The sequence below is a fragment of the Pseudophryne corroboree genome, chromosome 6 (genome assembly GCF_028390025.1).
Source record: "Pseudophryne corroboree isolate aPseCor3 chromosome 6, aPseCor3.hap2, whole genome shotgun sequence".
NCBI lineage: Eukaryota > Metazoa > Chordata > Amphibia > Anura > Myobatrachidae > Pseudophryne > Pseudophryne corroboree.
The window spans coordinates 195,117,534-195,144,601 of NC_086449.1; the positions used below are offsets into that span (position 1 = coordinate 195,117,534).

The 27,068-nt window shown below is 45.5% G+C and overlaps 1 protein-coding gene across 2 annotated transcripts in view; it reads right to left on the reverse strand.

The window, feature by feature from the left end:
* Positions 1-1,528: 1,528 nt before the first annotated feature.
* SMAD6 (SMAD family member 6) overlaps positions 1,529-27,068 on the reverse strand; it is a 101,459-nt gene continuing 75,919 nt past the window's right edge. For both annotated transcript variants that reach the window (XM_063925566.1, XM_063925565.1), the window contains one exon: positions 1,529-2,929. In XM_063925566.1, coding sequence (XP_063781636.1) covers positions 2,391-2,929 — 539 coding nt within the window. In that variant the 3' untranslated portion in view covers positions 1,529-2,390. The remainder of the gene's footprint in view (positions 2,930-27,068) is intronic.

Consider the following 27,068-nt stretch of genomic DNA (forward strand, 5'->3'; position numbering starts at 1 on the left):
GAATTTGGATTTGCTTTAACGTGTGTTCTTCATTCTTGGTGATGATGGTGTTTTCAAGAGCATGGACTGGCATTTTGTCTTAAGAGCGTACTGGAAGATCTAGGTTTTATCACAGGTAATAACTTCATCTAAAAAAAATATTGGTTGGGTTTGAAAAATGGCAGGTATGAGCTGATTGGCTGGTACATTATCTTCATTCAAAGCTTAGTAAATAGACCCCACAGCCTGTGACATGGAAGTTAGGAGCTGATTGGTTGGTACTTTATCACTGTGCTATTCATCACTCCCCAAGGCTTGATAAATGGGGGCCTTAATCTTTTGTACCACTCAAACACATGTGCATGTGACATACAATCTGACCCATAAGTATTGGTTAGCATACAGAAAGATTAAGTGGCTGTTTTGTTTAATTTAACCAAAAATGTTAACATGTTGCTCTACTTTTGAATTATGCATTTTGACAACGTGTGGGAAAAACACAACTTCTTCCAAAGCAGTTTGACAGCAAACTGTGTGAGAGGGGTGAAACTTGCAAAACAGTTCTGGGATAGTTCAAAGTCGGTATTCCTCCCCTCCCTTTTAATTTGCACAATATGGTATATTTTGTACAGTCTTATTTAATAGTCACACCTTAGATGTACTTGGTTAGAGATAACGTACCACAATCAGCTCCTGTTATGCTACTGGCAGTGTTTGAAAAATGACAGTTAAGAGCTGTTTGTTAGTTTCTCTCTCTCCAAGGCTTAAGCTGTGTACACAGAGATGTGTCCCCAGCCGATATGTCGGCCCGACAAATAGAATCCTGGGTATACATTAGAACGATGTATGAAGGACAGAGCAACAAATCACTCTGTTCTTCATTAACAAAGAACTAGGTCGCTAGCGTTATCGCCCAGTTGGCCGTGCAGATGTCGCTAGCGACCGCGGGCACCCGCTTACCCACTGAGAGATTTGGCCAATATGTCACTAATTCAGACAGAAATTACATACCGGGCCATATATTGCACCAGTGTGTACCCAGCTTTAGGTTGGAACACACTAGAACAATGTGTACCCAGCCGATCTGAAAGGCCCCTGCATCAGCAAGTGCGTACACACTTATATAATGTAGGGGACGACAGCGCGATGTAGGATCACAGCTGACCTGCAAGATATCACGTGACCACTGGAACGTGCAAATCTGGCATACACAATATTAAGATGTTCTGATTTGGACAGAAACGACATATCGGTCTAAGATCGTTCCAGTGTGTGCCCACTATGTACATATGCCCCCTCATCACACAGTGTTTCCTTGTATCATGTTCCATTGTAAACTCTAGAGGCGCATCACCAGAGATTATCAAAATCAATGAATGTGTGGGAACCCCCAGCCCACATGAGTATCATTCTGGTTTAATCATTACTTTCTGTTTGAACCTGCACAGGAAACTACTCCTACTTTGTAGTAAGTGTAATTATAAAAGTCTTATCTCACACACAAAAAAAAAAAAAAAACCCCGACAATATAACAAAATATCAAATAAGATTTTCACTATATTGATTTTGTTTATTGATTCTGTGCTGGAAGAACTGTAAAAGCCAAAGTGCATTTTATTTGTATTTAAGTTCATATACACATTGCACCATACATAAATAATGACATTGTAAAAATGACTCCGTATTTACAAGTATAATATATATTTCCATATAATATATAAAACATTTTATATTAAATCTAGGGCATGGTATTTGGGAGAATCTCTCTGTAAGGAGGAGTGTGTGTGTGTGGGGGGGATTCCACGCTGAAAACTGTGAGGGGTAGTAGGTGGGTGGGACCTTGCTGTTCACAAGGAGATTAACCCATTCCCTACCAGAGGCCTACAGAACACTGCAAAGCAGGATAAAACTCAAAGCAAGCAAGGCAGTTCCAGGCCTCTGCTGTAAGGAAGAGGTTAATAAATATGGCACCTGAAAGGTTTGTCACATGGCATTCTGCAACTCCTGTTAGTGAGCAAAGGGGGCGTCATTTTGTAAAGCTGTGTACAGTTGTGCACCACCCAATCTGTTATAGCTGTTTGCAGCAGCATTCCTTAAAAACCATGCTGAAGTATTAATCTCTGCAGGATAAAATGGCGTATATACCCTACAACATAATGATGATACAACTTAGGCAATGGTTCCCCTTTCATTCCATAGTTACTTTGTGTTTTGAGTCGGAAAACCCCATCTTCTGACAAAGAGGCACGAGGTGTAGTGCTTAGACAGCTCTGAGCATGAGAATACATGCCTCCCTGACAGCTAAGGCGTTTACCAAGGGCGCTCACCCACTCAACTTGTCTGCTCACAGTGGTACATATCCTTCCTTATTTATATATCAATTGAAGGAAGTGGGGTACACAGACCGATTGCTACCGCCCCAACAGGACCTCCAGCCAGCAAGGACATGAAGTGATCATCTGACGAGAGTAGCATGGCCCCCAGCCTTTTGCAAAACTGATGCGTACACTGTGAGGGTCGTAAGGTCCATCTGCGAATTCAGGGGGTGGGGGGAGATGCTGAAGGACGCACGATTTTTTATAGTCAAACACTTTGAGGGAATATCCAGGCATCACCTTTCGCACAACAAGGGATCGACAGGTGGGTGCATCAAGCGTTGGAGAGTTAACAAAAATGGGATGGTCACTGCGGTTATAGGCCCACACCCCATCCGCCTCTTTGCTTAGCAGAATACCAAGTCCGATCTTCCCCCGTGTCCTGGCTGCAGCCTCACTCCGATTCTCCAGGCTCAGCTGGCCCAGGCAGAAGCCACTCCCTTGAGGTAGGTCATAGAAGATGCTGACTGAAGGCTGGCACACGGCGTAGAGACGGCCCACACGTGTCCGGTGCTCCCAATACGCTACACTGCACCAATGCCCTTGCTTGCTTGCATCAAGAGAGAGGCTGGTGTCTAATGAGGCAAAGAGACAAGAATCAGTACTCAGTATTTTGTCACCAGTGACAGCATTTTACACAACTTCAAGAGACAAAAAAAGAGAAACAGTTTATATCATTTCAAGTGCAAATGTAACAGACACACACACAGACATTTAATGGGTAGCAAAATATACACTAACACACAGACTGTTGGGGATATTCAATTACCCGCGGTACATTACTGCTGGTAATATCACTCATGGCTATCCTATTAGCATCAGGATTGTGATACATGCCTCAGCACCAGTCCAGTGGCTCCCCTGACAGCGGCCCCTTCATCTCATGACCCCCGCCCACCTGGCTGGGGCAACCAGGGCGGCTGTGGGTCACAATGCTGAGCGCCAGCTTCCAGGCACCCACCCTGCAGTCCACGGCGGCTGCTGCGGGCATGGGGCACTGACTGGAGATGTCGCCATGGCTTTGATAAGCAATGGCTTTTCGAGCCTGTGGTGGCAAAAAACACACAAGCATTACTGAACCTGTGTGTTTTCGCACAAATATAAATAAATAAAACAAATTATATATACTTTTTATGGGAGATCTAATTGAAGAAGAAAAAATCATCAGTGAGACATCAGGAAAAATTGCAAAACACCCCATTTTCCGCTCCTAATGTCTCATCGCACCTACTCGGACCCCCCTTACGCCATATGGTAAATGCAATAGCCTGTGAGTTTACAAACAGTCACAACATTTTATTTATTTAACCACTAGATGAAAAAAAAAAAATCAAAATATAAAAAAGCAGTCATTTAAGAGGCAAAGTCAGGTTGGTTTTGCTTTCCAAATTATTGCTGCTGTACACATAGTGGCTAAATAACAAAAACCTTGTTTCTACCAGCAACTCAAGGGTTATTACATTTACCCTATAAAATCACTAGAAACTATTTCATCATCATGAACACCAGAACCTCGGGAGGGCAAATTGTTTCCTTTGAATGAATAAGCTGTATTTCAAATAATGTCTTGCCCAGTGTTTTTTTCAGTAAAACTAACACCCAGGCAGCAGTTACTGCATTGGCTTGCGTGTGACATATCGTCATACAAGGTATCCGAATGATAGATCTACACTGTCTAGTTAGTCAGTAGGTTGACAGGTACAAAAAGTTGACATGACAATGGTCGACACATTTTCCCAACATTTGCTTGAGTTACTATCAATGTGAACTATTACTAGGAATAGTAACCTGTGGCGAGAGTCTACGTTTCTACTGATGGTAGTTGCAGAACATTAAATATACAAAATCTACCCTTTTGTGGTCTACATTTGTTATGTTGACTTTTTGATGTTGTCGACTTATTAACAGTCTATCTAGACAGTGTAGAGCTTCTATACCACACCCATCACACAAACATCCACTATAATGCATGCACCTATGGAGCTTTGGCGAAAAAAAAGAAAATAGAAAGCTAGAAATGAATAGGCAGTAAAAGTTTCACATGTAGCTGTGTAAAGCAATACATCAGCTTAAGGGGGATTCAATTAGCTTAGCTTTTCGCTGTTTTTAGGGCAAATGGGGATTCGCCCTATGCAATAGCAGGGCCAGATTTTCGCCTAGGCAAAATATACAGCAGGGGCGGAAAACACATGGATTGGCAAATCAACATGTTTTCCGTTGAAAATGCGGGCCATTTTCTCAGATTGAGGAATTTTTTCCAATGCCTTTCAATAAAAAAAACAAAATGGAAGGAGGGAGAAAAGGCATTGGCGAAAAACACCTTCAAAACGGATGAAAACTCAGTGGGGCAAATTCATTAGCTCCAAAATGATCAGAGCTAATTGCATACCCCCTAAGATGGAAATCCCCTTTCAAGGATCATGACAACTTGACAAAAGGAGGCAAAGCTTTATTTTAGGTATATAAGCGAAAGGAGAAAAACAAAAGGCCGAATATTAAATCTAAAGACAGAGACTGGGAGTCTTGTTGAGGGAGACAATGTAATAGCAGATCATCTTAATTATTTTTGCTCAATATTCACTACCGAAAGAGTGTGGAAGGGGCCACAGATAAGTTGCAGGGGTATTCAGGAAAATGAAACAAGTACATTTACAGAGGAGGAGAAGGTCCTAACAGAACTCTCAAAGCTGAAAGTGGACAAATCTATGGGGCCAGATGGGATACATCCAAGGATACTACAAGAGCTTAAAGAGGTGCTGGTAGCACCATTAACAGAATTATTCAACCAGTCACTAGCTACAGGAGTAATTCCAGAGGACTGGAGAAGAGCGAACGTAGTTCCACTGCACAAAAAGGGAAGCAAGGAAGAGGCAAACAACTACAGACCAGTGATTCTTACATCAGTAGTAGGGACACTGATGGAAACACTCTTAAAAAATCCAGCAATTTACAGGACCCCAAACAGCATGGATTCAATGGGGTGGGGAGATCATATCAAACAAACCTCATTGACTTTGACTGTGTAAGGTTTTTTACACTACCCCACATCACAGACTGATAAATAACCTCGAAAGCTTGGGATTGGTTACTAAGATTGTTGAATGGATAAGATCTTGCTTGCAGGATAGAAAACAGAGAGTTGTAGTAAATGGAGTACAGTACATTCACAGGAGGGAAGTGTTACAAGTGGAGTACCCCAGGGATCTGTACTTGGACCAGTGTTTTTTTTATATCTTGATTGCTGACATTGCAAATGACATTAAAGGGAAAGTATGCCTTTTTGCAGATGACATAAAAGGTATGCAACAGGGTAGACGCACCAGGAGGGATAAAACAAATGATTGAGAATATAGGTAAACTAGAGGAATGGTCAAGACTGTGGCAAAAACAGTTTAATGCCAAAAAAAAAATGCAAAATCATGCACTTGGGTATCAAAAATCCAAAATGCTAATGGCACTATACTGGGAACTACTGAGGAGGAAAGGGATCTAGGAGTCTCTATTTTTCAGGTGACTTAAAAGGCAGGTAAGAAATGTAACAAAGCAATGGGGAAGGCTAGTCAGATGCTTGGCTGCATTGGGAGAGGAATCAGCAGCAGAAATAAGTAATAATGCCACTGTATAGGTCATTTGTACAGCCTCATCTAGAATACTGTGTTCAGTTCTGAAGGCCATATCTTCAAAAGGATATTAATACATTAGAGACTGTACAAAGAAAAGCAACTAAAGTGGTGCATGACCTACATCACAAAACTTACCCAGAAAGACTAAAAAAAAATCTCAATATGTATAGTTTGGAGCAGAGAAGGGAAAGGGGGGACATGATAAAACCCTTGATAAATTTGAAAGTTTCTAACAAAGTCCAGGAGGGAAACATTCTTCAAATGAAGAGAAGCAATAGCACACGAGGATATGCACTGAGACTGGAGGGAGGAAGCTAGTAGGTTTAGGGGAAATCTGAGGAAAAATGACTTCACAGAAAGGGTAGTGGACAAGTGGAATAGCCTCCCATCAGAGGTTGTAGAGGCAGATAGAGCAATTTAAACATGCATGGGATAGACATAAGGATATCCTTACAAAGAAATAAGGATCTAATAAGGGGGGTAATTCAGATCTGATCGCTGCAGCAAATTTGCTAGCTAATGGGCAAAAGCATGTGCACTGCAGGGGGGGGGGGCAGATATAACATTTGCAGAGAGTTATATTTGGGTGGGTTATATTGTTTCTGTGCAAGGTAAATACTTGCTGTTTTATTCTTACACTGCAATTTAGATTTCAGTTTGAACACACCCCACCCAAATCTAACTCTCTGCGCACATGTTATATCTGCCCCACCTGCAGTGCACATGGTTTTGCCCATTAGCTAACAAATTTGCTGCTGCGCTCAGATCTGAATTAGTCCCAAGGTTTCAGATAAATATATGGTAATAAAAATAAATAAAAAAAATTAAAAAAAAGGCAGACTAGATGGGCCAAGTGGTTCTTATCTGCCATCAATGGAAGGAGTTAGATTGAGAAGGAGCGGGGAAAGGGAGGAGAGGGGAAGGAGTTATATTGGGGTATATTCCATTAGGGTCGAAAGCTGCCGTCTGTCGAAAAGACGTCAGTTTTCGACTTTTTAAGGTCGAATCGTGATTCGACCTATTAAATCCCCGCCATTTTTATTCGACAAGTCGGGGAATTCGACTTGTCAAATAGTACGTGAATCGGCGGTATAGCTGCCGATTCACGTACTTTTGAGGGAAACGGGGCCAAATTCAACAGGATTTGGCCCAGTTTCCTACCATCTCAGTCAGACATAAAAAAAAATTTAAAAAAAAAAGCCGGACTGAGATGAGGGACCTTAGAGGAGGAAAGCCGCGGGCATACAGGGGAGAGCAGCCCTACAGCACCGCGCTGCAGAAGGATGTCTCAGCCGCACCGCTCATGGCAGCGTCCACCCAGGCTCCAGCAAGTGAGGTCACACTTGCCGTGAGGGCTGGCGGCTGTGAGACCTACCGGCTGTAGCGCTGCTCTCCTCAGTCTGCCCGCGGGCTCTCCCCGCTGGTCTCCCCACTCTCCTCCGCTCACAGGTCTCATCTCAATTCAACTTTTTTTAAAGTCGAATTGAGATGGGATTGAATAGGGGTTGTCGGATCCATTCCGACAAATGCATGTCGGAATGGATCCGACCCTAATTGAATATACCCCTATGTGTCTACATTTATATTATTTTTTTACAGTTTAGTGTTAATTACACTGCAAAACTGCAGTCATCTCTGAAATTTGTGTAACTTGGTCTCTATATGGCTTCTCGCAGTATTTCTATGCTGTGGACACTAAGTGGCTACTTCATTACCTAACTAATAGGGATGCCTGAGAGTTAAGCTGGGTACACACTGGGACGACAGGGATTCATTCAGCCATCGGAAGGAATGCCCGTCAACACAGATTGTAAACAAGGACGCTAGCGATATCGGTAGGTTTTATGTGTAGCACATCAAACCTAGCGAGTGTCGCAAGTGTTCGTGGAAGAGCGCAATCCTGCATACACACTGAGCGATGTAAGGGATATGTAATCTCAAAACGGCATTTCAGAATGACATCGCTCCAGTGTGTACCCAGCTGGGGGTAGCCCCCAGCCCGGTCGTCAAGTACCCTTAATAGTTCACATTTTCACTACCATTTACCTGGTGCACAGGTGTATTCATTCCAGACATTATACAAATCCACTGGTAGTCTAGAAAACATGAACTATTAGGGTCCTTGAGGAGCAGTTTGGTCATCCCTACTTTAGAGCGACTTGACCTGAGGGCAAATACAATTGCCCATGCATACTGTATGTATGTTTTAAGAGCCTGAATAAGACCTACTGTATGAATGGCTCGGAGAAACCATTAGACATAAATAGACTCTGTAATTATCTGGTTTAAACAAAATAGAACCAGTGATTCGAAATCAATATATGAAAGTGTGAAAAAATAAATAAATAAATATCTCAACCTTCTATTTTTTTTTTTTTTACCATTGATAACTATTTATATATTTATTTTAAACAATGCTCCCCCCACCAAATAGTCTAATGATAATGGGCCTAATTCAGACCTGTTAGCTGGGCAAAACCATGTGCACTGCAGGTGGGGCAGATATAACATTTGCAGAGAGCGTTAGATTTGGGTGTGTTATTTTATTTCTGTGCAGGGTAAATACTTGCTGCTTTATTTTTACACTGCAATTTAGATTTCAGTTTGAACACACCCCACCCAAATCTCTCTCTGCACATGTTACATCTGCCCCCCCCCCCCCCCCCCTGCAGTGCACATTGTTTTGTCCAACCGCTAACAAATTTGCTGCTACGATCAGATCTGAATTATCCCCAGTATTCCTTCAACAAGAGGTGGCAAATGTGACCTAAAAGCATGCTACTGCTGTGGTTCCGCTGCACTGTAACCCAACAGGACTCTAACAGCACACCACAGCAGTCTACTAGCTGCAAACAGGATGGGCCATGCTGAACGCTGGGTAGATATTGGTGGGATTACAATGCAGGTGGCACCAGTCACCCAGAGCAGGCTCATTTTGGTGAGAACTTAAAGTTGCCGGAGGCAGAGGAAAGAAGGTAAACACAACTTTCCATGAGAAAAACAAATCTGGGGTAAAAACCACTTGTAAGGGTTTTCTACAAGGTAGATTCTGTGCAGTGCTTCAAAAAAATTTTTTATACCCTCAGTTATAACACCTAAAAGTACTGCTCATTAATTGCTGGCTTGTACACAGCAGCCCCCGTTGGTGAAGTAGGAGAATAGATTGTACATTCCTGCTTTGCTGGCAAGTCTGTTTTAACATGACATTACATGGCTTCTTAATAGATGTAAGATATAGGATGATTAACACTGAACATACAGCTGCTGTTCAGTCCATCATATATATTCTATGGTCAAACCCCATTCATCATGGAAGAGACCTAAAAATTCAATCGTGGCACTGGAAAGGGATGGACTGAATAAAATGTGCACGAGGTCCCTTTAAGATGGTGTAGTTCTCTTTCTCTAGAAGCAGCAAGCTGGTTTTCAATTAACTGAAGTGATAAGTTGAGTGAGGGAGGAAAGAGGAAGAGATAAGACACCAGGCAGAGTATTCCGCAGGAGGATACCAGAACCTGATTAGGGTTACTTCAACGTGCCAGACCTTGTACCCTGCCCTGGGCCCCTCACACAGGAAGCTGCCTCATCCTGCAGCCATTGAAAGAAAAAAGTAGGACGAGGGGAAGGAACCATGCAAAGACTGTTAAGAGTCATACATTTAGACATAGGGTAAAAGGTCACCTTAAAATAAACAGAAATGGGCAGATATGAAGCAGTGCTCTGATCATAAAAAAACAAACAAAAAAAAACACGCATATAATACTCCTAAGTAGTCATTTAGGACTCCTGTGGATGGCCAAATTCTATTCCCAGAAGCCCGTTTAAAACCAAGAAGAGCCACTGGATTGTAATTTGTGCCATTCAGTACCAGCCATCGCCCCTGCATCACACAAGCACTCTCTCATAACCCCCCTGGTCTCACAACAGGCCCTGGGGATAAGGAGAGAACCATATGATTTTACTTTAGGCCTGGCTATTCTTGCACTAAATGGAAAGTCTGTGACAGAAGCTTGGAGAGGACATCAAAGAGCTCTGTGGTCTGAGAGGAGACGGCTCCTGTAGAGTACGCACATCCTAAATCTTCCCAGCCCTACTGGCAAACTCGGATAGGGGCAGGACGGAACTTTTCCTGCCAAAGACTTATGTAATGACATGATAACTAGAGGCATGTAACAGAACTAGCCACATATTCCGTACTGCCTCTAACTTCATTGTGTAAAAATAAGAATTTACTTACCGATAATTCTATTTCTCGGAGTCCGTAGTGGATGCTGGGGTTCCTGAAAGGACCATGGGGAATAGCGGCTCCGCAGGAGACAGGGCACAAAAGTAAAGCTTTTACAGGTCAGGTGGTGTGTACTGGCTCCTCCCCCTATGACCCTCCTCCAGACTCCAGTTAGGTACTGTGCCCGGACGAGCGTACACAATAAGGGAGGATTTTGAATCCCGGGTAAGACTCATACCAGCCACACCAATCACACCGTACAACTTGTGATCTAAACCCAGTTAACAGTATGATAACAGAGGAGCCTCTGAAAGATGGCTTCCTAAACAATAACCCGAATTAGTTAACAATAACTATGTACAAGTATTGCAGATAATCCGCACTTGGGATGGGCGCCCAGCATCCACTACGGACTCCGAGAAATAGAATTATCGGTAAGTAAATTCTTATTTTCTCTATCGTCCTAAGTGGATGCTGGGGTTCCTGAAAGGACCATGGGGATTATACCAAAGCTCCCAAACGGGCGGGAGAGTGCGGATGACTCTGCAGCACCGAATGAGAGAACTCCAGGTCCTCCTTTGCCAGGGTATCAAATTTGTAAAAATTTACAAACGTGTTCTCCCCTGACCACGTAGCTGCTCGGCAGAGTTGTAATGCCGAGACCCCTCGGGCAGCCGCCCAAGATGAGCCCACCTTCCTTGCGGAATGGGCCTTAACAGATTTAGGCTGTGGCAGGCCTGCCACAGAATGTACAAGTTGAATTTTGTTACAAATCCAACGAGCAATCGACTGCTTAGAAGCAGGTGCACCCAACTTGTTGGGTGCATACAGTATAAACAGCGAGTCAGATTTTCTGACTCCAGCCGTCCTTTAAATGTATATTTTAAGGCTCTGACAACGTCCAACAACTTGGAGTCCTTCAAGTCGTCTGTAGCCGCAGGCACTACAATAGGCTGGTTCAGGTGAAACGCTGATACCACCTTAGGGAGAAAATGCGGACGCGTCCGCAGCTCTGCCCTATGTCGAATGGAAAATTAAATAAGGGCTTTTATAAAACAAAGCCGCCAGTTCAGATACTCTCCCGGCCGAAGCCAGGGCCAGTAACATAGTCACTTTCCATGTGAGATATTTCAAATCCACATTCTTTAGTGGTTCAAACCAATTGGATTTGAGGAAATCTAAAACTACATTTAGATCCCACGGTGCCACCTTAGGCACCACAGGAGGCTGTATATGCAGTACTCCTTTGATAAAAATCTGGACCTCAGGGACTGAGGCCAATTCTTTTTGGAAGAATATTGATAGGGCCGAAATTTGAACCTTAATAGATCCCAATTTGAGACCCATAGACAATCCTGATTGCAGGAAATGTAGGAAAACGACCCAGTTGAAATTCCTCCATCGGAGCACTCCGCTGCTCGCACCACGCAACATATTTTCGCCAAATACGGCGATAATGCTTCGCGGTGACTTCCTTCCTTGCCTTTATCAAGGTAGGAATGACTTCTTCTGGAATGCCTTTTCCTTTTAGGATCTGGCATTCAAACGCCATGCCGTCAAACGCAGCCGCGGTAAGTCTTGAAAAAGACAAGTACCCTGCTGAAGCAGGTCCCTTCTCAGAAGTAGAGGCCACGGATCGTCCGTGACCATCTCTTGAAGTTCCGGGTACCAAGTCCTTCTTGGCCAATCCGGAGCCACTAGTCTTACTCCTCTTTGCCGTATAATCCTCAATACCTTTGGTATGAGAGGCAGAGGAGGAAACACATATACCGACTGGTACACCCAAGGTGTTACCAGCGCGTCCACAGCTATTGCCTGCGGATCTCTTGACCTGGCGCAATACCTGTCCAGTGTTTTTTTGAGGCGAGACGCCATCATGTCCACCATTGGTTTTACCCAACGGTTTAATAGCATGTGGAAAACTTCTGGATGAAGTCCCCACTCTCCCGGGTGAAGGTCGTGTCTGCTGAGGAAGTCTGCTTCCCAGTTGTCCACGCCCGGGATGAATACTGCTGACAGTGCTATCACGTGATTCTCCGCCCAGCGAAGGATCCTGGCAGCTTCTGCCATTGCCCTCCTGCTTCTTGTGCCGCCCTGTCTGTTTACATGGGCGACTGCCGTGATGTTGTCCGACTGGATCAACACCGGTCTTCCTTGAAGCAGAGGTTCCGCCTGGCTTAGAGCATTGTAGATTGCTCTTAGTTCCAGAATGCTTATGTGAAGAGACTTTTTCAGGCTCGACCACACTCCCTGGAAATTTCTTCCCTGTGTGACTGCTCCCCAGCCTCTCAGGCTGGCCTCCGTGGTCACCAGGATCCAATCCTGCATGCCGAATCTGCGGCCCTCCAATAGATGAGCCTCCTGCAACCACCACAGAAGGGATACCCTTGTCCTCGGCGACAGGGTTATCCGCAGGTGCATCTGAAGATGCGACCCTGACCATTTGTCCAACAGATCCCTTTGCATGGAATCTGCCGAAAGGGATTGCTTCGTAAGAAGCTACCATTTTTTCCCAGGACTCTTGTGCATTGATGTACAGACACCTTTCCTGGTTTTAGGAGGTTCCTGACCAGGTCAGATAACTCCTTGGCTTTTTCTTCGGGAAGAAAAACCTTTTTCTGAACTGTGTCCAGAATCATCCCCAGGAACAGCAGACGAGTTGTCGGCATTAATTGGGATTTTGGAATATTCAGAATCCATCCGTGCTGCTTTAGCACCTCTTGAGATAGTGCTAAACCCATCTCTAGCTGTTCTCTGGACCTTGCCCTTATTAGGAGATCGTCCAAGTATGGGATAATTAATACGCCTTTTCTTCGAAGAAGAAATATTATCTCGGCCATTACCTTTGTAAAGACCCGAGGTGCCGTGGACAAACCAAACGGCAGCGTCTGAAACTGATAGTGACAGTTTTGTACAACGAACCTGAGGTACCCCTGGTGTGAGGGGTAATTGGAACGTGGAGATACGCATCCTTGATGTCCAAGGATACCATAAAGTCCCCTTCTTCCAGGTTCGCTATCACTGCTCTGAGTGACTCCATCTTGAACTTGAACTTCTTTATGTACAGGTTCAAGGACTTCAGATTTAGAATAGGCCTTACCGAGCCATCCGGCTTCGGTACCACAAAAAGAGTGGAATAATACCCCTTCCCTTGTTGTAGAAGAGGTACCTTGACTATCACCTGCTGAGAATACAGCTTGTGAATGGCTTCCAAAACCGTCTCCCTTTCTGAGGGGGACGTTGGTAAAGCAGACTTCAGGAAACGGCGAGGTGGCTCTGTCTCTAATTTCAACCTGTACCCCTGAGATATTATCTGCAGGATCCAGGGATTTACCTGCGAGTGAGCCCACTGCGCGCTGTAATTCTTGAGACGACCGCCTACCGCCCCCGAGTCCGCTTGCGAAGCCCCAGCGTCATGCTGAGGCTTTTGTAGAAGCCGGGGAGGGCTTCTGTTCCTGGGAAGGAGCTGCCTGTTGCTGTCTCTTCCCTCGTCCTCTGCCTCGTGGCAGATATGAATAGCCCTTTGCTCGCTTATTTTTAAAGGAACGAAAGGGCTGCGGTTGAAAGGTCGGTGCCTTTTTCAGTTGGGGAGTGACTTGAGGTAGAAAGGTGGATTTCCCGGCCGTAGCCGTGGCCACCAAATCCGATAGACCGACCCCAAATAACTCCTCTACGCATCGCATGTCCACTGTCGTGTCCATAAAGCTCTTCTGGCCGAAATGGACATAGCACTTACCCGTGATGCCAGTGTGCAGATATCTCTCTGTGCATCACGCATATAAAGAAATGCATCCTTTATTTGTTCTAACGACAGTAAAATATTGTCCCTGTCCAGGGTATCAATATTTTCGATCAGGGACTCTGACCAAACTACCCCAGCACTGCACATCCAGGCAGTCGCAATAGCTGGTCGTAGTATAACACCTGCATGTGTGTATATACCTTTTTGGATATTTTCCATCCTCCTATCTGATGGATCTTTAAGTGCGGCCGTCTCAGGAGAGGGTAACGCCACTTGTTTTGATGAGCGTGTTAGCGCTTTGTCCACCCTAGGAGGTGTTTCCCAGCGCTCCCTAACCTCTGGCGGGAAAGGGTATAAAGCCAATAACTTCTTTGAAATTAGCAGTTTTTTTTTTTTCGGGGCACCCCACGCTTCATCACACACGTCATTTAATTCTTCTGATTCGGTAAAAACTACTGGTAGTTTTTTCACACCCCACATAATACCCTGTTTAGTGGTACCTGTAGTATCAGCTAAATGTAACATCTCCTTTATTGCCAAAATCATATAACGTGTGGCCCTACTGGAAAATACGGTTGATTCGTCACCTTCACCACCGGAATCAGTGCCTGTGTCTGGGTCTGTGTCGACCGACTGAGGCAAGGGGCGTTTTACAGCCCCTGACGGTGTTTGAGGCGCCTGGACAGGCACTAATTGAGTGTCCGGCCGCCTCATGTCGGCAAACGACTGCTTAAGCGAGTTGACGCTATCCCGTAATTCCACAAATAAAGGCATCCATTCTGGTGTCGACCCCCTAGAAGGTGACATCCTCATATTTGGCAATTGCTCCGCCTCCACACCAATAACGTCCTCATACATGTCGACACACACGTACCGACACACAGCAGACACACAGGGAATGCTCTATACGAAGACAGGACCCACTAGCCCTTTGGGGAGACAGAGGGAGAGTCTGCCAGCACACACCAAAAAGCGCTATATATGACAGGGATAGCCTTATGATTAAGTGCTCCCTTATAGCTGCTTTTATATTAATATATTGCCATTTATTTTGCCCCCCCTCTCTGTTATACCCTGTTTCTGTAGTGCAGTGCAGGGGAGAGACCTGGGAGCCTTCCTGACCAGCGGAGCTGTGACAGAAAATGGCGCCGTGTGCTGAGGAGATAGGCCCCGCCCCTTTTCCGGCGGGCTCGTCTCCCGCTATTTAGTACATTTAGGCAGGGGTAAATATCTCCATATAGCCTCTGGGGCTATATGTGAGGTATTTTTAGCCTTTTTAAAGGTTTTCATTTGCCTCCCAGGGCGCCCCCCCCCCAGCGCCCTGCACCCTCAGTGACTGCCGTGTGAAGTGTGCTGAGAGGAAAATGGCGCACAGCTGCAGTGCTGTGCGCTACCTTAAGAAGACTGCAGGAGTCTTCAGCCGCCGATTCTGGACCTCTTCTTGCTTCAGCATCTGTGAGGGGGCCGGCGGCGTGGCTCCGGTGACCATCCAGGCTGTACCTGTGATCGTCCCTCTGGAGCTTCATGTCCAGTAGCCAAGAAGCCAATCCATCCTGCACGCAGGTGAGTTCACTTCTTCTCCCCTCTGTCCCTCGTTGCAGTGATCCTGTTGCCAGCAGGAATCACTGTAAAATAAAAAACCTAAGCTAAACTCTCTAAGCAGCTCTTTATGAGAGCCACCTAGAATTGCACCCTTCTCGGCCGGGCACAAAAATCTAACTGGAGTCTGGAGGAGGGTCATAGGGGGAGGAGCCAGTACACACCACCTGACCTGTAAAAGCTTTACTTTTGTGCCCTGTCTCCTGCGGAGCCGCTATTCCCCATGGTCCTTTCAGGAACCCCAGCATCCACTTAGGACGATAGAGAAAGCTGGGTGCATAATAAGGAGTCTATTAAGATTATTTCGGTTATGACAAAGATCTGCAACAAACATCATGTATTTGCAATTTGCAAATGCCATTTTCTGCAATATGCAATCAGTCACAAAGCCACTGGTGCGATATTGCTATTAAATTGCTTTGTGTGTGCAAAAAGTTACTTTTGCTATAGTTTGTAGTAAAAAGGTACAACCACAAACCATGAAGGTAAAATACACGGTTCTCTGAAGCTCCTCACACATCTTCAGAACAGCGAGCGTTATGGGATCTGACACAGCTGAAAATAGAGGAGGCTTAGATGCTGGCCCTGCCCCATGTGTGAGTGAAACCACTCCACAATGTACTCTCCTGCCTAGCTGTCACTCATATATCCTATTTTCCTAATCTGGACCTCTATCATTTGTGGTTTCCAGAAGGTGCCAAGAAAAATTGTAAAAAAAAAAAAAAATTCACTCCACTGAGTATTAGCAAAACATTTATTGGATACAGAAAATAAAAAAACCTAGCAAATCTTATTAAAGCCTCCTACCAGATCAAATGCAAAAAAAAAAAAAAAAAAAAAAAAAAAAGGGCCTTGGACAACCTCAGACACCCTGGGGGATTCATTTTGCCTTTTTTTCTTTTTAATTTTAATGTTTTATTTTGTGGTTTTCGGTATTCAAGTCAATGTTATGCTACACTACGGAGTGATTTTCCAGTTTTCCAGGCAACATCAGAAACATCACAAATAAGAGGTCCAGCTTTGGAAAACAGAAGATAGGCGAGTGACCTGTGACCTGCTTTATTTCATGCCTTTACCCGAGAGTGCATTACCTAGGCAACCTGTGGCACTCCAGCTGCTGCCGTACTACACATCTGAGCATGCCATGACAACATTTCAGTATGCCTCAACATCAAAACAGTGAGCCGGATGTACTAAGCAGAAAATGCGTTAAACCCCCTGTTTACCGCATTTTCCTGATGTACTAAGCCCCGTTCGGCTGGTCAGCGCCGCGGCGGGGTTCGCCAGCTTTAGCTGGCGATAGTCCATAGAAGCCTATGGGCTTCTCTCCGCGGCGCTGTGTGAGGGATCCGATCGGATCCCTCCCAGCATGCCCTGCGGCCGCCCCCCGTCACCCCGCGCATGCCAGACTGACTCCTGGGGCCGAATCCCGGAAGTCAGGCTGCCGCTGCGCATCGCGGAGGACAGCTCTTATCGGAAGAGCTGTCATCCGCAATGCTGATCGCATATGTTAGTACATATGCGATCAGCGTCGTGGTGCAGGGCGGCGATGTACATTAGTACATCCCGCCCTATGGCAGAGTATGGTTGAATATGCAGTTCGGAATGTAGTCATTTTGTTGACATGTACAATTCGACAAACATGTTGACAGTTATGCCAACATTGTTGAAATGTCGATGTGACACGTCAACATCCTGCGCTGTCCGGAGGGCAAGGGCTAGGCTGTGGGTTAGGGCTAGCAATACAAACCACTGCAGGAACAGCTGGAAGTCACTGTCTTCTGACTGCGGACCTGCCGAATCCGGTAAGTCATCACTAGACCACCAGGTATATTGTATCAGCATTCTAATCATGCTGACCTTAAAAAGATGTCGACACGATGAATGACAATATCAACATGCCAGCCATGTCGACAACACATACTGCATGCTGCAGTTCCATAGGTTGCTTACCCCTGACTCGAGACGGTGCCGACAAGGTGGATGGTTATTTCTGGGTATACTTTAATGACCACAGCGTGTCATCTACAATGCACACCAGAATTTAATTTCAACGTACGCCATAAACTTTTAGTATGTTTCTTAAGATTAATCCATTGTAACCAGGACAAGAATTTCCTTTTTTTTAACCTTTTATTGGTTTCTTTGGCCATTTCTATCTAGGCAGCTCCTGGCGCCCTTTATACATTTCATTTTAATAGAGTATTCTTTGCAATATAAAATAGGCATACACTAATATGGCCATATAAGATGACATGACAACATGTCAACTAGTGCTGGCCAAATTATAACATGCAAAAATGACAGAGATACACATACTGCATGCGGCTCTCCTGTGTTATAGGTTTTAAAACCCCCAACATTACCCCATTTAGAGTCCATGCATTTTTTGACAAATCATTAAACTTGTATATATGGTTCCAGAAGTGTCTCTGGATATGTGGAACAGACATTGGGGCAGATGTATTAACCTGGAGAAGGCATAAGGAAGTAATAAACCAGTGATACGTGCAAGGTGATAAAGGCACCAGCCAATCAGATCCTAACTGTTAATTTACATATTGGAGCTGATTGGCTGGTGCCTTTATCACCTTGCACATATCACTGGTTTATCACTTCCTTATGCCTTCTCCAGGTTAATACATCTGCCCCATTGTTCCTACACAAGGCATACAAATGTGCATATGTACAGCTCGTGATAGCAAGCTGGTATTGCTAGTAGTAAATGGAAACCTTACACTACCCCATATGCTATAGGATGTCATGAAGAGTCATTAAAAAGAGACAGGTCTTGATAAGGTTTATAATAAATGTAAAAAGTTGCATATTTCATATAGTTATCACTTCACAAAATGAAATGGCAGTGACAATGCTGATGAATGAAGTACTATAATACCCCTTTCACACAGCCCAAAATTTCCCGGGTTAAAACACATGAACGCGCATCAACCTGGGAAATCTCAGTGTGAAAGGGTACAGGGACAAAATCCCGGGATTTCTGTCCCTGCATTTCAACCCTGCAATGGACCAGGGTTGGTCCCTGGAACCTGGACAGTGTGAATGGTGCAGGGACATGTCCCACCTTCCCGGGTTGCCTCTGCTGATGCCGATTGGCTATTCAGGGCACTTCCTGGTCTTGTGTTTTTCTGAGACGCCCATTCTCAGAAAATGCAGGGCCATCCCGGGTTCAGTGTGAAAGGTGCCGACCCGGGATGTCCCGGCTCCAAATGCTGGTATAAACGGGCCCAACCCGGGAATGTCCCTGCATAATCCCGTGGCAGAATTCCCGGGTTTTGCCCCTGCATTTCTGGTGTGAAAGGGGTATAGTTGAAGTGGTCAATATGAGGTTACATTGTACTGCGCTGCAGGTGTTACTGTATATATTTACACCAAGCCTCATTAACCAGAAAAAGATATCTGTGGATGCAACTAGCCTTAGAGGGTGATTCAATTACATGTGCCGCAAGCAATAACCACCACTGGGCAATGGCACCCTACATCATACATTTTATTTTGCACACTCATAGGGGTGCACAGGAACAAGTAGGATGCTAGGTTACTGTATGTATGAGCCATGTGAGCACTGCACATCGTACATCACGCCTGGACATGTAATTTTACTTAACCTCAAGTGTCCTGCTTCTCTAGACGGTGTACTACACTTAGGTGCACATGCCCTTACTGTAGTCTACTCTACTCTAGGCCATCCCGGTTCCTCCTCTCCAGACGTAAAAGGTGCCAAAATACTGATTTAGGCACTCGTAGTACAGAAATGCATACATTTATGCCATAAAAATGGATCCAATAAGGCTCACTGTCTTACATTAACCCATCTGTGCAGACAAAGAGTAAACTTATTTTTGGTACATCCTGGATGTGGCTGCTTACCAGGTGTGGTCACTACCTGTCCACAAAGAAGCTACACTTTCTCTTTAAATAATTCACATCGCTCCCTATTCCTGTGGAGCTCCCAGTGAATTTACACCGAAACAAATGCACAGCACCCCTAAACTTACCAGAGAAGGTTGAGGAGGCATACACAAACATTAGAAGAACACACAGAAAGTGCCATGGTGGGAACAGAAGCCATGGTCCCAGCACAATGTGGCAGCAATGCAGAGAAGAAGTGTCTATTCATGACAACTGAAGAGAATGGTGATCTCAAAAACATTTATTAGCACACCATAGAGATTTGACTAACGCTTACCCTTAATATTTACATTATACAAATACAGAGAACAAGAAAAAAAGTCTAGAATTGCTTAATAAAATATCATATATAACATACAAGTATTTTTTTTCAATGTACTTCCTTTTCTCCATAGAGTACCAAGGCACCCATATAGAGGGTCAGTTCATTCACTTCAAAACAGCACAGGCAGAAGCCTTACAGGCTTACACACTCCCCTCCTCACAAGGTCAGGATCTTGTGGTCTCCCTGTGCAGAGGTTTTGGTTTAGAAGCAGGATAAAAGCAGGATGTTTGTCTGAGGTTACCCTGCCCTCAAATAAACATCCCGCAGCAGCCTCATCCCAAGCACAGGCTGAGCAGTGTGAAATTGCTGGCTCCATTCTACATTGCTCCCATATCCTGCTTGTGCTGAGCAGGGCACGTCTTCTAGAAAAGCTGGGAGATCTGGGATGGGGGGGGGGGGGGGGGGGGGGAGCGGAGGAATGTATAGGAGGGGAGGAGTACATCAATGTAGAAAGGAGAAAGCAAAGCGGTAGAGGAATTTGACTGAAGCAAAGGCCTGGAATGTTGGGTGGGAGATTAGGGCAGAGGAGAGAAACCATAAGTGGGGGGCAGAGGGAAGGTGTTAAAGGGTCTGTGAAGCAAACAAAATACTAGGCAGTTTGGAAAGGTGGCTTCTGTTCTGCAAATTAAGTAAGGAAAGCAAACTCTTGATTAAAGACTGCAGTTATGGCGAGGCATGGGTCTACATTGAGAGAATGAAAGCTCAGAGTGCACCAGGACCTGCCTTATGCTGGCACAATTACAAAAAAAAAACTGCTGCCAGCACTAACAGGGGTAATGTGGGCAAGGGAACTTCCTAGCCAAAATGGAGTAGTCTGACTGTGGCCTCCCAGCAGACATGCTGAATTTGTAAATAGCATAAGATTTACCTACCTCACCTATAATACAACTTCATGTGCCTACGTCACCCTGAGATGGGAGAGACTGAGCTACAGCGGAGTGTTCCACCTTAAGTCATCTCCAGCTAGGTGTCACGGAGGACACACAGACACAGCACATCTATGGAAACACATACTTTTTCAATACTTGATGACTACAGTGGGTGTATAAACACTTCCTCAGGGAATCTCAATTCTTATTACTTTTTATTGACGGAGCAGCAGTTTGGGTTTATTTTTTCCATAAAGTCAATAGCATAACTAGCTGTGCTGAGCTAAAGATCATCAGACTATGCAGTTAATAGGTTAAGTTGGCCACACATGGTACAATACTGCCACTCTGCTTCAGTGACAAAACCAGAATCCTTTTGGCTATACCCAATTTGAACAAAAACCAGTGGTCCCAGGTTTATACCGAGTAGAATAGTTCTGGCATCAGCGGGGCTCTTTAATGTGGTTATAAGAGGACCACACACAAAGCTATAGCAGTCACCTTCCAAGTATGCCTGATAACGATCAGACTGATTTCAGTTGGCTTATTGTAGAGCCCAGGGATAGTTCTTAGTTTTATGACTGCATGCTGCAATATCAGGCCAATATTGCAGTGTGTGTGTGTGTGTGTGTGTGTGTGTGTGTGTGTGTGTGTGTGGCCAGCATTATGTAGACAGACCCTGGCTGCAAGTAAATGCAGCAAGTTATTGGTGCAAGACCTAACGGACCCATTGCAGGCACAGGGCTACTTGTTCTCAAAGTGATTCCAAACTACAGAGACTAGGAAGTGTGGTAGAGCGAATTAACGGATGGCTGCAGTGCAATCACGTTTGACTAACATAACATTTATAGCAGCTCCCCCCAGAGACTTCACGCTATAGGAAAGGTTATTCGGATTGTTAATGGTGACAGGACAACAGGCTTTCCTGTTTCTCAGGGCACAGAAATTTCAAGACAATAACAGGGGGGAACTAGGGGGCCTGTCCTTAAAAAGCATTTACACCATGTGAAGAAATACCCAACACATAAATCAAAACATCCCTTGTAGTAGGCTCCAGACAGCCTATCATGAATCTATTGTTAACAATAACAAATCATATTACATTATTAAAAGAAAAGTAGCAGTAAGCTAATTTACTAAAACTTTAGTGCTCACCCGTTTACATGTACCGCAATGGGACCTCAGACAGTTTTAAGGGGTACATTAGTCTGTTAATAGAACCTTAACTAAGCCTTGGATGGAGGTAAAGTACCAGCCAGCCAATCAGCTCCTAGTTATGTCATAGGCTGGGTTTGAAAAAAATGACAGGAGCCTATTGGCTGGTACTTTATCTCTGTCCAATTTATCTCCATCCAAGGCTTAGTAAATAGACCCCTTAGTATCAAAATACAGGCAATACAAAACAGAGGATGTATTCTTAACTAAAGGGTACTTTGAATAAACACACACAGGGTAGTACCGGTTAAATATAAGCCACCACAAGGGAATTCATGTTAATTATGAAAACAATTCAGTTGAAAACCTTGATGACCAACAACTTCCTGTATAAAAGGTTATGAACCTTTTATTGTACTTTAAAATACACCAAACACATAAGTGGTTATTGTATTAAATGAAGAATTAGGGGTATCCACGACATGATGGTCGCAGATCGCAAGATTGGAAATAAAAAAAAAAAAAAAATAGGATTTTAGTACCTACCGGTAAATCCTTTTCTCCTAGTCCGTAGAGGATGCTGGGGACTCCAAAAGGACCATGGGGTATAGACGGGATCCGCAGGAGCTTGGGCACACTGCAAAGACTTTAACTGGGTGTGAACTGGCTCCTCCCTCTATGCCCCTCCTCCAGACCTAAGTTATAGGAACTGTGCCCAGGAGAGACGGACATTTCGAGGAAAGGATTTTTGTTTAAAGTATGGGCTACAACATACCAGCCCACACCAGAAACATACCGTACAACCGGAGTAACAGTAAACCAGATAACAGTATGAATTAACAACAGCAACAAGCTGAAACCAATAAATACACACCCCGTGTATAAACAAATTTAACCCGCAAGAATACACTGCAAGTAACAGTCCGCACTGGGATGGGGACTCCAAAAGGACCATGGGGTCTGTACCAAAGCTCCAGACCGGGCGGGAGAGTGCGGACGATTCTGCAGCACCGATTGAGCAAACATGAGGTCCTCCTCAGCTAGGGTGTCAAACTTGTAAAACTTAGCAAAAGTGTTTGAACCCGACCAGGTAACTGCTCGGCAAAGCTGAAGTGCCGAGACCCCTCGGGCAGCCGCCCAAGATGAGCCCACTTTCCTGGTAGAGTGGGCCTTTACTGACTTCGGCACCGGTAGGCCAGCCGAAGAATGAGCTTGCTGAATCATACAACAAATCCAGCGTGCAATAGTCGGTTTCGAAGCAGGATGACCAATCCTGTTGGAAGCATACAGGACAAAGCGCCTCTGTCTTCCTGGCAACAGCCGTTCTGGCGACGTAGATTTTTAAAGCTCTCACAACATCCAGAGACTTTGGAACTGCCACAGCATCCGTAGCCACGGGTACTACAATAGGTTGGTTAATGTGAAACGAAGAAACCACCTTCAGCAGAAACTGTTGACGAGTCCTTAATTCCGCTCTATACAAATGGAAAATCAAGTACAGACTCTTATGAGATAAGGCCGCCAACTCTGACACTCGCCTGGCAGACGCCAGAGCCAACAGCATGACTACCTTCCAAGTGAAGAACTTTAACTCAACCTTACGCAAAGGTTCAAACCAGGAAGACATAAGAAACTGCAAGACCACCTCAAGATCCCATGGTGCCACAGGGGGCACAAACGGAGGATGGATATGCATCACTCTTTTCACAAAAGTCTGAACCTCTGGGAGGACAGCCAATTCTTTTTGAAAGAAAATAGATAAAGCAGAAATCTGCACTTTAATGGAGCCTAATTTCAGGCCTGCATCGACGCCTGCCTGCAAAAAATGGAGAAACCGACCTAAGTGGAATTCTTCCGCAGGAGCCGTTTTAGTCTCACACCACGAAACATACTTTCTCCAAATACGGTAATAATGTTTCGCCGTAACCTCCTTCCTAGCCTTAAGGAGAGTGGGAATGACCTCCCCGGGAATACCTTTTCGAGCTAAGATTTGGCGCTCAACTTCCATGCCGTCAAACGCAGCCGCGGTAAGTCTGGAAACACGCATGGTCCCTGCAATAACAGGTCCTTTTTTAGAGGAAGCGGCCAAGGATCTTCCACAAGTAATTCCTGAAGATCCGGATACCAGACCCTTCTTGGCCAATCTGGAACGATGAGAATCGCCTGAACCCTTGCTCGTCGAATGATTCCCAGTACCTTTGGAATGAGAGGAAGTGGAGGGAACACATACACCGACTGGAACACCCACAGAGTCACCAGGGCGTCCACTGCACTGGCTTGGGGGTCCCTTGACCTGGAACAATACCTCAGAAGCTTCTTGTTGAGGCGAGACGCCATCATATCGATCAGCGGAATTCCCCAATGCGTCGTCACTTCTGCAAATACCTCTTGGTGAAGAGCCCACTCTCCCGGATGGAGATCGTGTCTGCTGAGGAAATCTGCTTCCCAGTTGTCCACTCCCGGAAGGAAGACTGCTGACAGGGCGCTCACGTGTCGTTCCACCCAGCGAAGGATTCTTGTGGCCTCCGCCATAGCCGCCCTGCTCCTTGTTCCGCCTTGACGGTTGATATGCGCCACCGCTGTGATGTTGTCCGACTGTACGAGGACAGGACGACCCTGAAGTAGGCTTCTTGCTTGTAGCAGGCCGTTGTAAATGGCTCTTAACTCGAAAATATTTATGTGGAGACAAGCTACCTGGAGCGACCATTTCCCCTGGAAATTTCTTCCTTGGGTGACAGCGCCCCAGCCTCGGAGACTTGCATCTGTTGTCCGTAGTACCCAGTCCGGGATACCGAACCGGCGCCCTCCTAGGAGGTGAGAACTTTGTAGCCACCACAGGAGAGAAATCCTGGCCTTGGTAGATAGACTTATCTTCCGGTGCATGTGCAGGTGAGACCCGGACCATTTGCTCAGCAGGTCCCACTGAAATACTCAGGCATGAAAACCTGCCAAATGGAATGGCTTCGTACGCCGCAACCATTTTCCCCAGAACACGAGTACAGTGATGAATCGACACACTTGTCGGCCTCCCTGACCATCGTCTGCAGTTCCAGAGCTATTTCTTCCGGAAGAAACACTCTCCGTAACTCCGTGTCCAGAATCATGCCCAGAAAAGGCAGCAGAGTGGTCGGAATCAACTGAGATTTTGGCAAATTTAGCACCCAACCGTGCTGTCGCAGAACCGACAGTGACAAATTCACACTTCTCAGCAACCGTTCCTTGGACGTCGCCTTTATCAGGAGATCGTCCAAGTACGGGATAATGGTAACCCCTTGCTTGCGAAGGAGAAGCATCATTTCTGCCATGACCTTGGTGAAAATCCTCGGGGCCGCAGAAAAGCCCAAACGGCAACGTCTGAAATTGGTAATGATAATCGTGTATCGCAAACCTGAGGAAGGATTGATACGGAGGATATATCGGGACGTGTAAGTAGGCATCCTTTATGTCGACTGACGCCATAAAATCCCCCCCTTCTAGGCTGGAAATCACAGCTCGAAGAGATTCCATCTTGAACTTGAAAACTTTCAAGTATGGATTGAGGGAATTTAGGTTCAGAATCGGTCTGACCGAACCGTCCGGTTTCGGTACAACAAAGAGGCTCGAGTAGAACCCCTCCCCCCGTTGGGACGGGGGAACGGGAACAATGACCCTCTGTTGACACAACTTTTGTATTGCTGCCAGCACCACCTCCCTGTCCGGAAGAGACACTGGTAAGGCCGAAATGAAAAACCGGTGAGGGGGCACCTCCTGAAACTCCAGCTTGTATCCCTGAGATACAATCTCTAGGACCCAAGGATCAAGGCCTGATTGAATCCAGACCTGACTGAAGATCCGCAGACGGCCCCCCACAGGGAAGCCCCAGCGTCATGCGGTGGACTTGGTAGAGGCAGGGGAGGACTTTTGGACCTGGGCGCCTGACACTGCAGGCGACTTCCTTCCTCTTCCTCTACCCTTTGAAGCGAGGAAGGATGAACATTTTCCACGCCTGTATTTATTTGGACGAAAGGACTGCATCTGCTGATGTGGTGCCTTTTTCTGTTGTGTGGGAACATAGGGAAGAAAAGACGACTTACCCGCAGTCGCGGTAGAGACCAGGTCAGCCAAGCCGTCCCCAAACAAGACATTACCTTTGAAGGGGAGAGCTTTCATAGCTCTCTTGGAGTCGGCATCAGCATTCCATTGATGGATCCACAGCGCCCTCCTGGCCGAGATCGCCATGGCATTGGCTCTTGATCCCAAGAGACCAACATCCCTCGCCGCATCCTTCAGGTAATCTGCAGCGTCCTTGATATAACCAAGAGTCAAAAGAACATTATCTTTATCAAGGGTATCCATATCAGCAGCTAAATTCTCAGCCCATTTAGCAATAGCACTACTCACCCATACCGACGCCACAGCAGGTCTGAGCAATGCACCCGTATTAGCGAAAATGGACTTCAGAGACGTCTCCAGCTTGCGATCCGCCGGATCCTTGAGAGCTGCCGTGTCAGGAGACTGAAGCGCCACCTTCTTGGACAAACGAGATAGAGCTTTGTCAACATTTGGAGACGCCTCACATTTTTCCCTGTCATCAGAGGGGAAAGGATACGCCATGTAAATTCTCTTGGGAATCTGCCACCTCTTGTCCGGCGACTCCCAAGCCTTTTCACAAAGAGTATTCATTTCATGAGAGGGGGGAAACTTCACCTCAGGTTTTTTCCCTTTGAATAAACAAATCCTTGTTTCCTGCACCGCAGGTTCATCAGAAATGCGTAAAACATCTTTTATAGCCACAATCATGTACTGAATACTCTTAACTAATCGTGGATGTAAAGCAGCCTCAGTGAAATCGACCTCGGAATCAGAATCAGTGTCGGTATCAGTATCTACCACTTGGGTAAACGGCCGCTTTTGCGACCCCGATGGGATCTGCACCTGAGACAAAGCATCCTCCATGGATTTCCTCCACACCTGTGTCTGCGACTCTGATTTATCTAACCTCTTTGACAAAGAAGCCACATTTGTATTAAGTGTACTTAACATTGTGAGTAAATCAGGTGTCGGCTGTGCCGACAGAGCCAATTCCAGACCCGCATCTGCTCCCCCGGTAACCTCCTCCGGGGAATAACATTCAGCCTCAGACATGCCGACACTATCGACACACACACACACACACACAATGCCTCAGCTAGGGGACAGGCCCACAAGGAAGCCTGGATAGAGAAAGACTGAGGGAATATGCCAGCTCACACCCCAGCGCCCATATA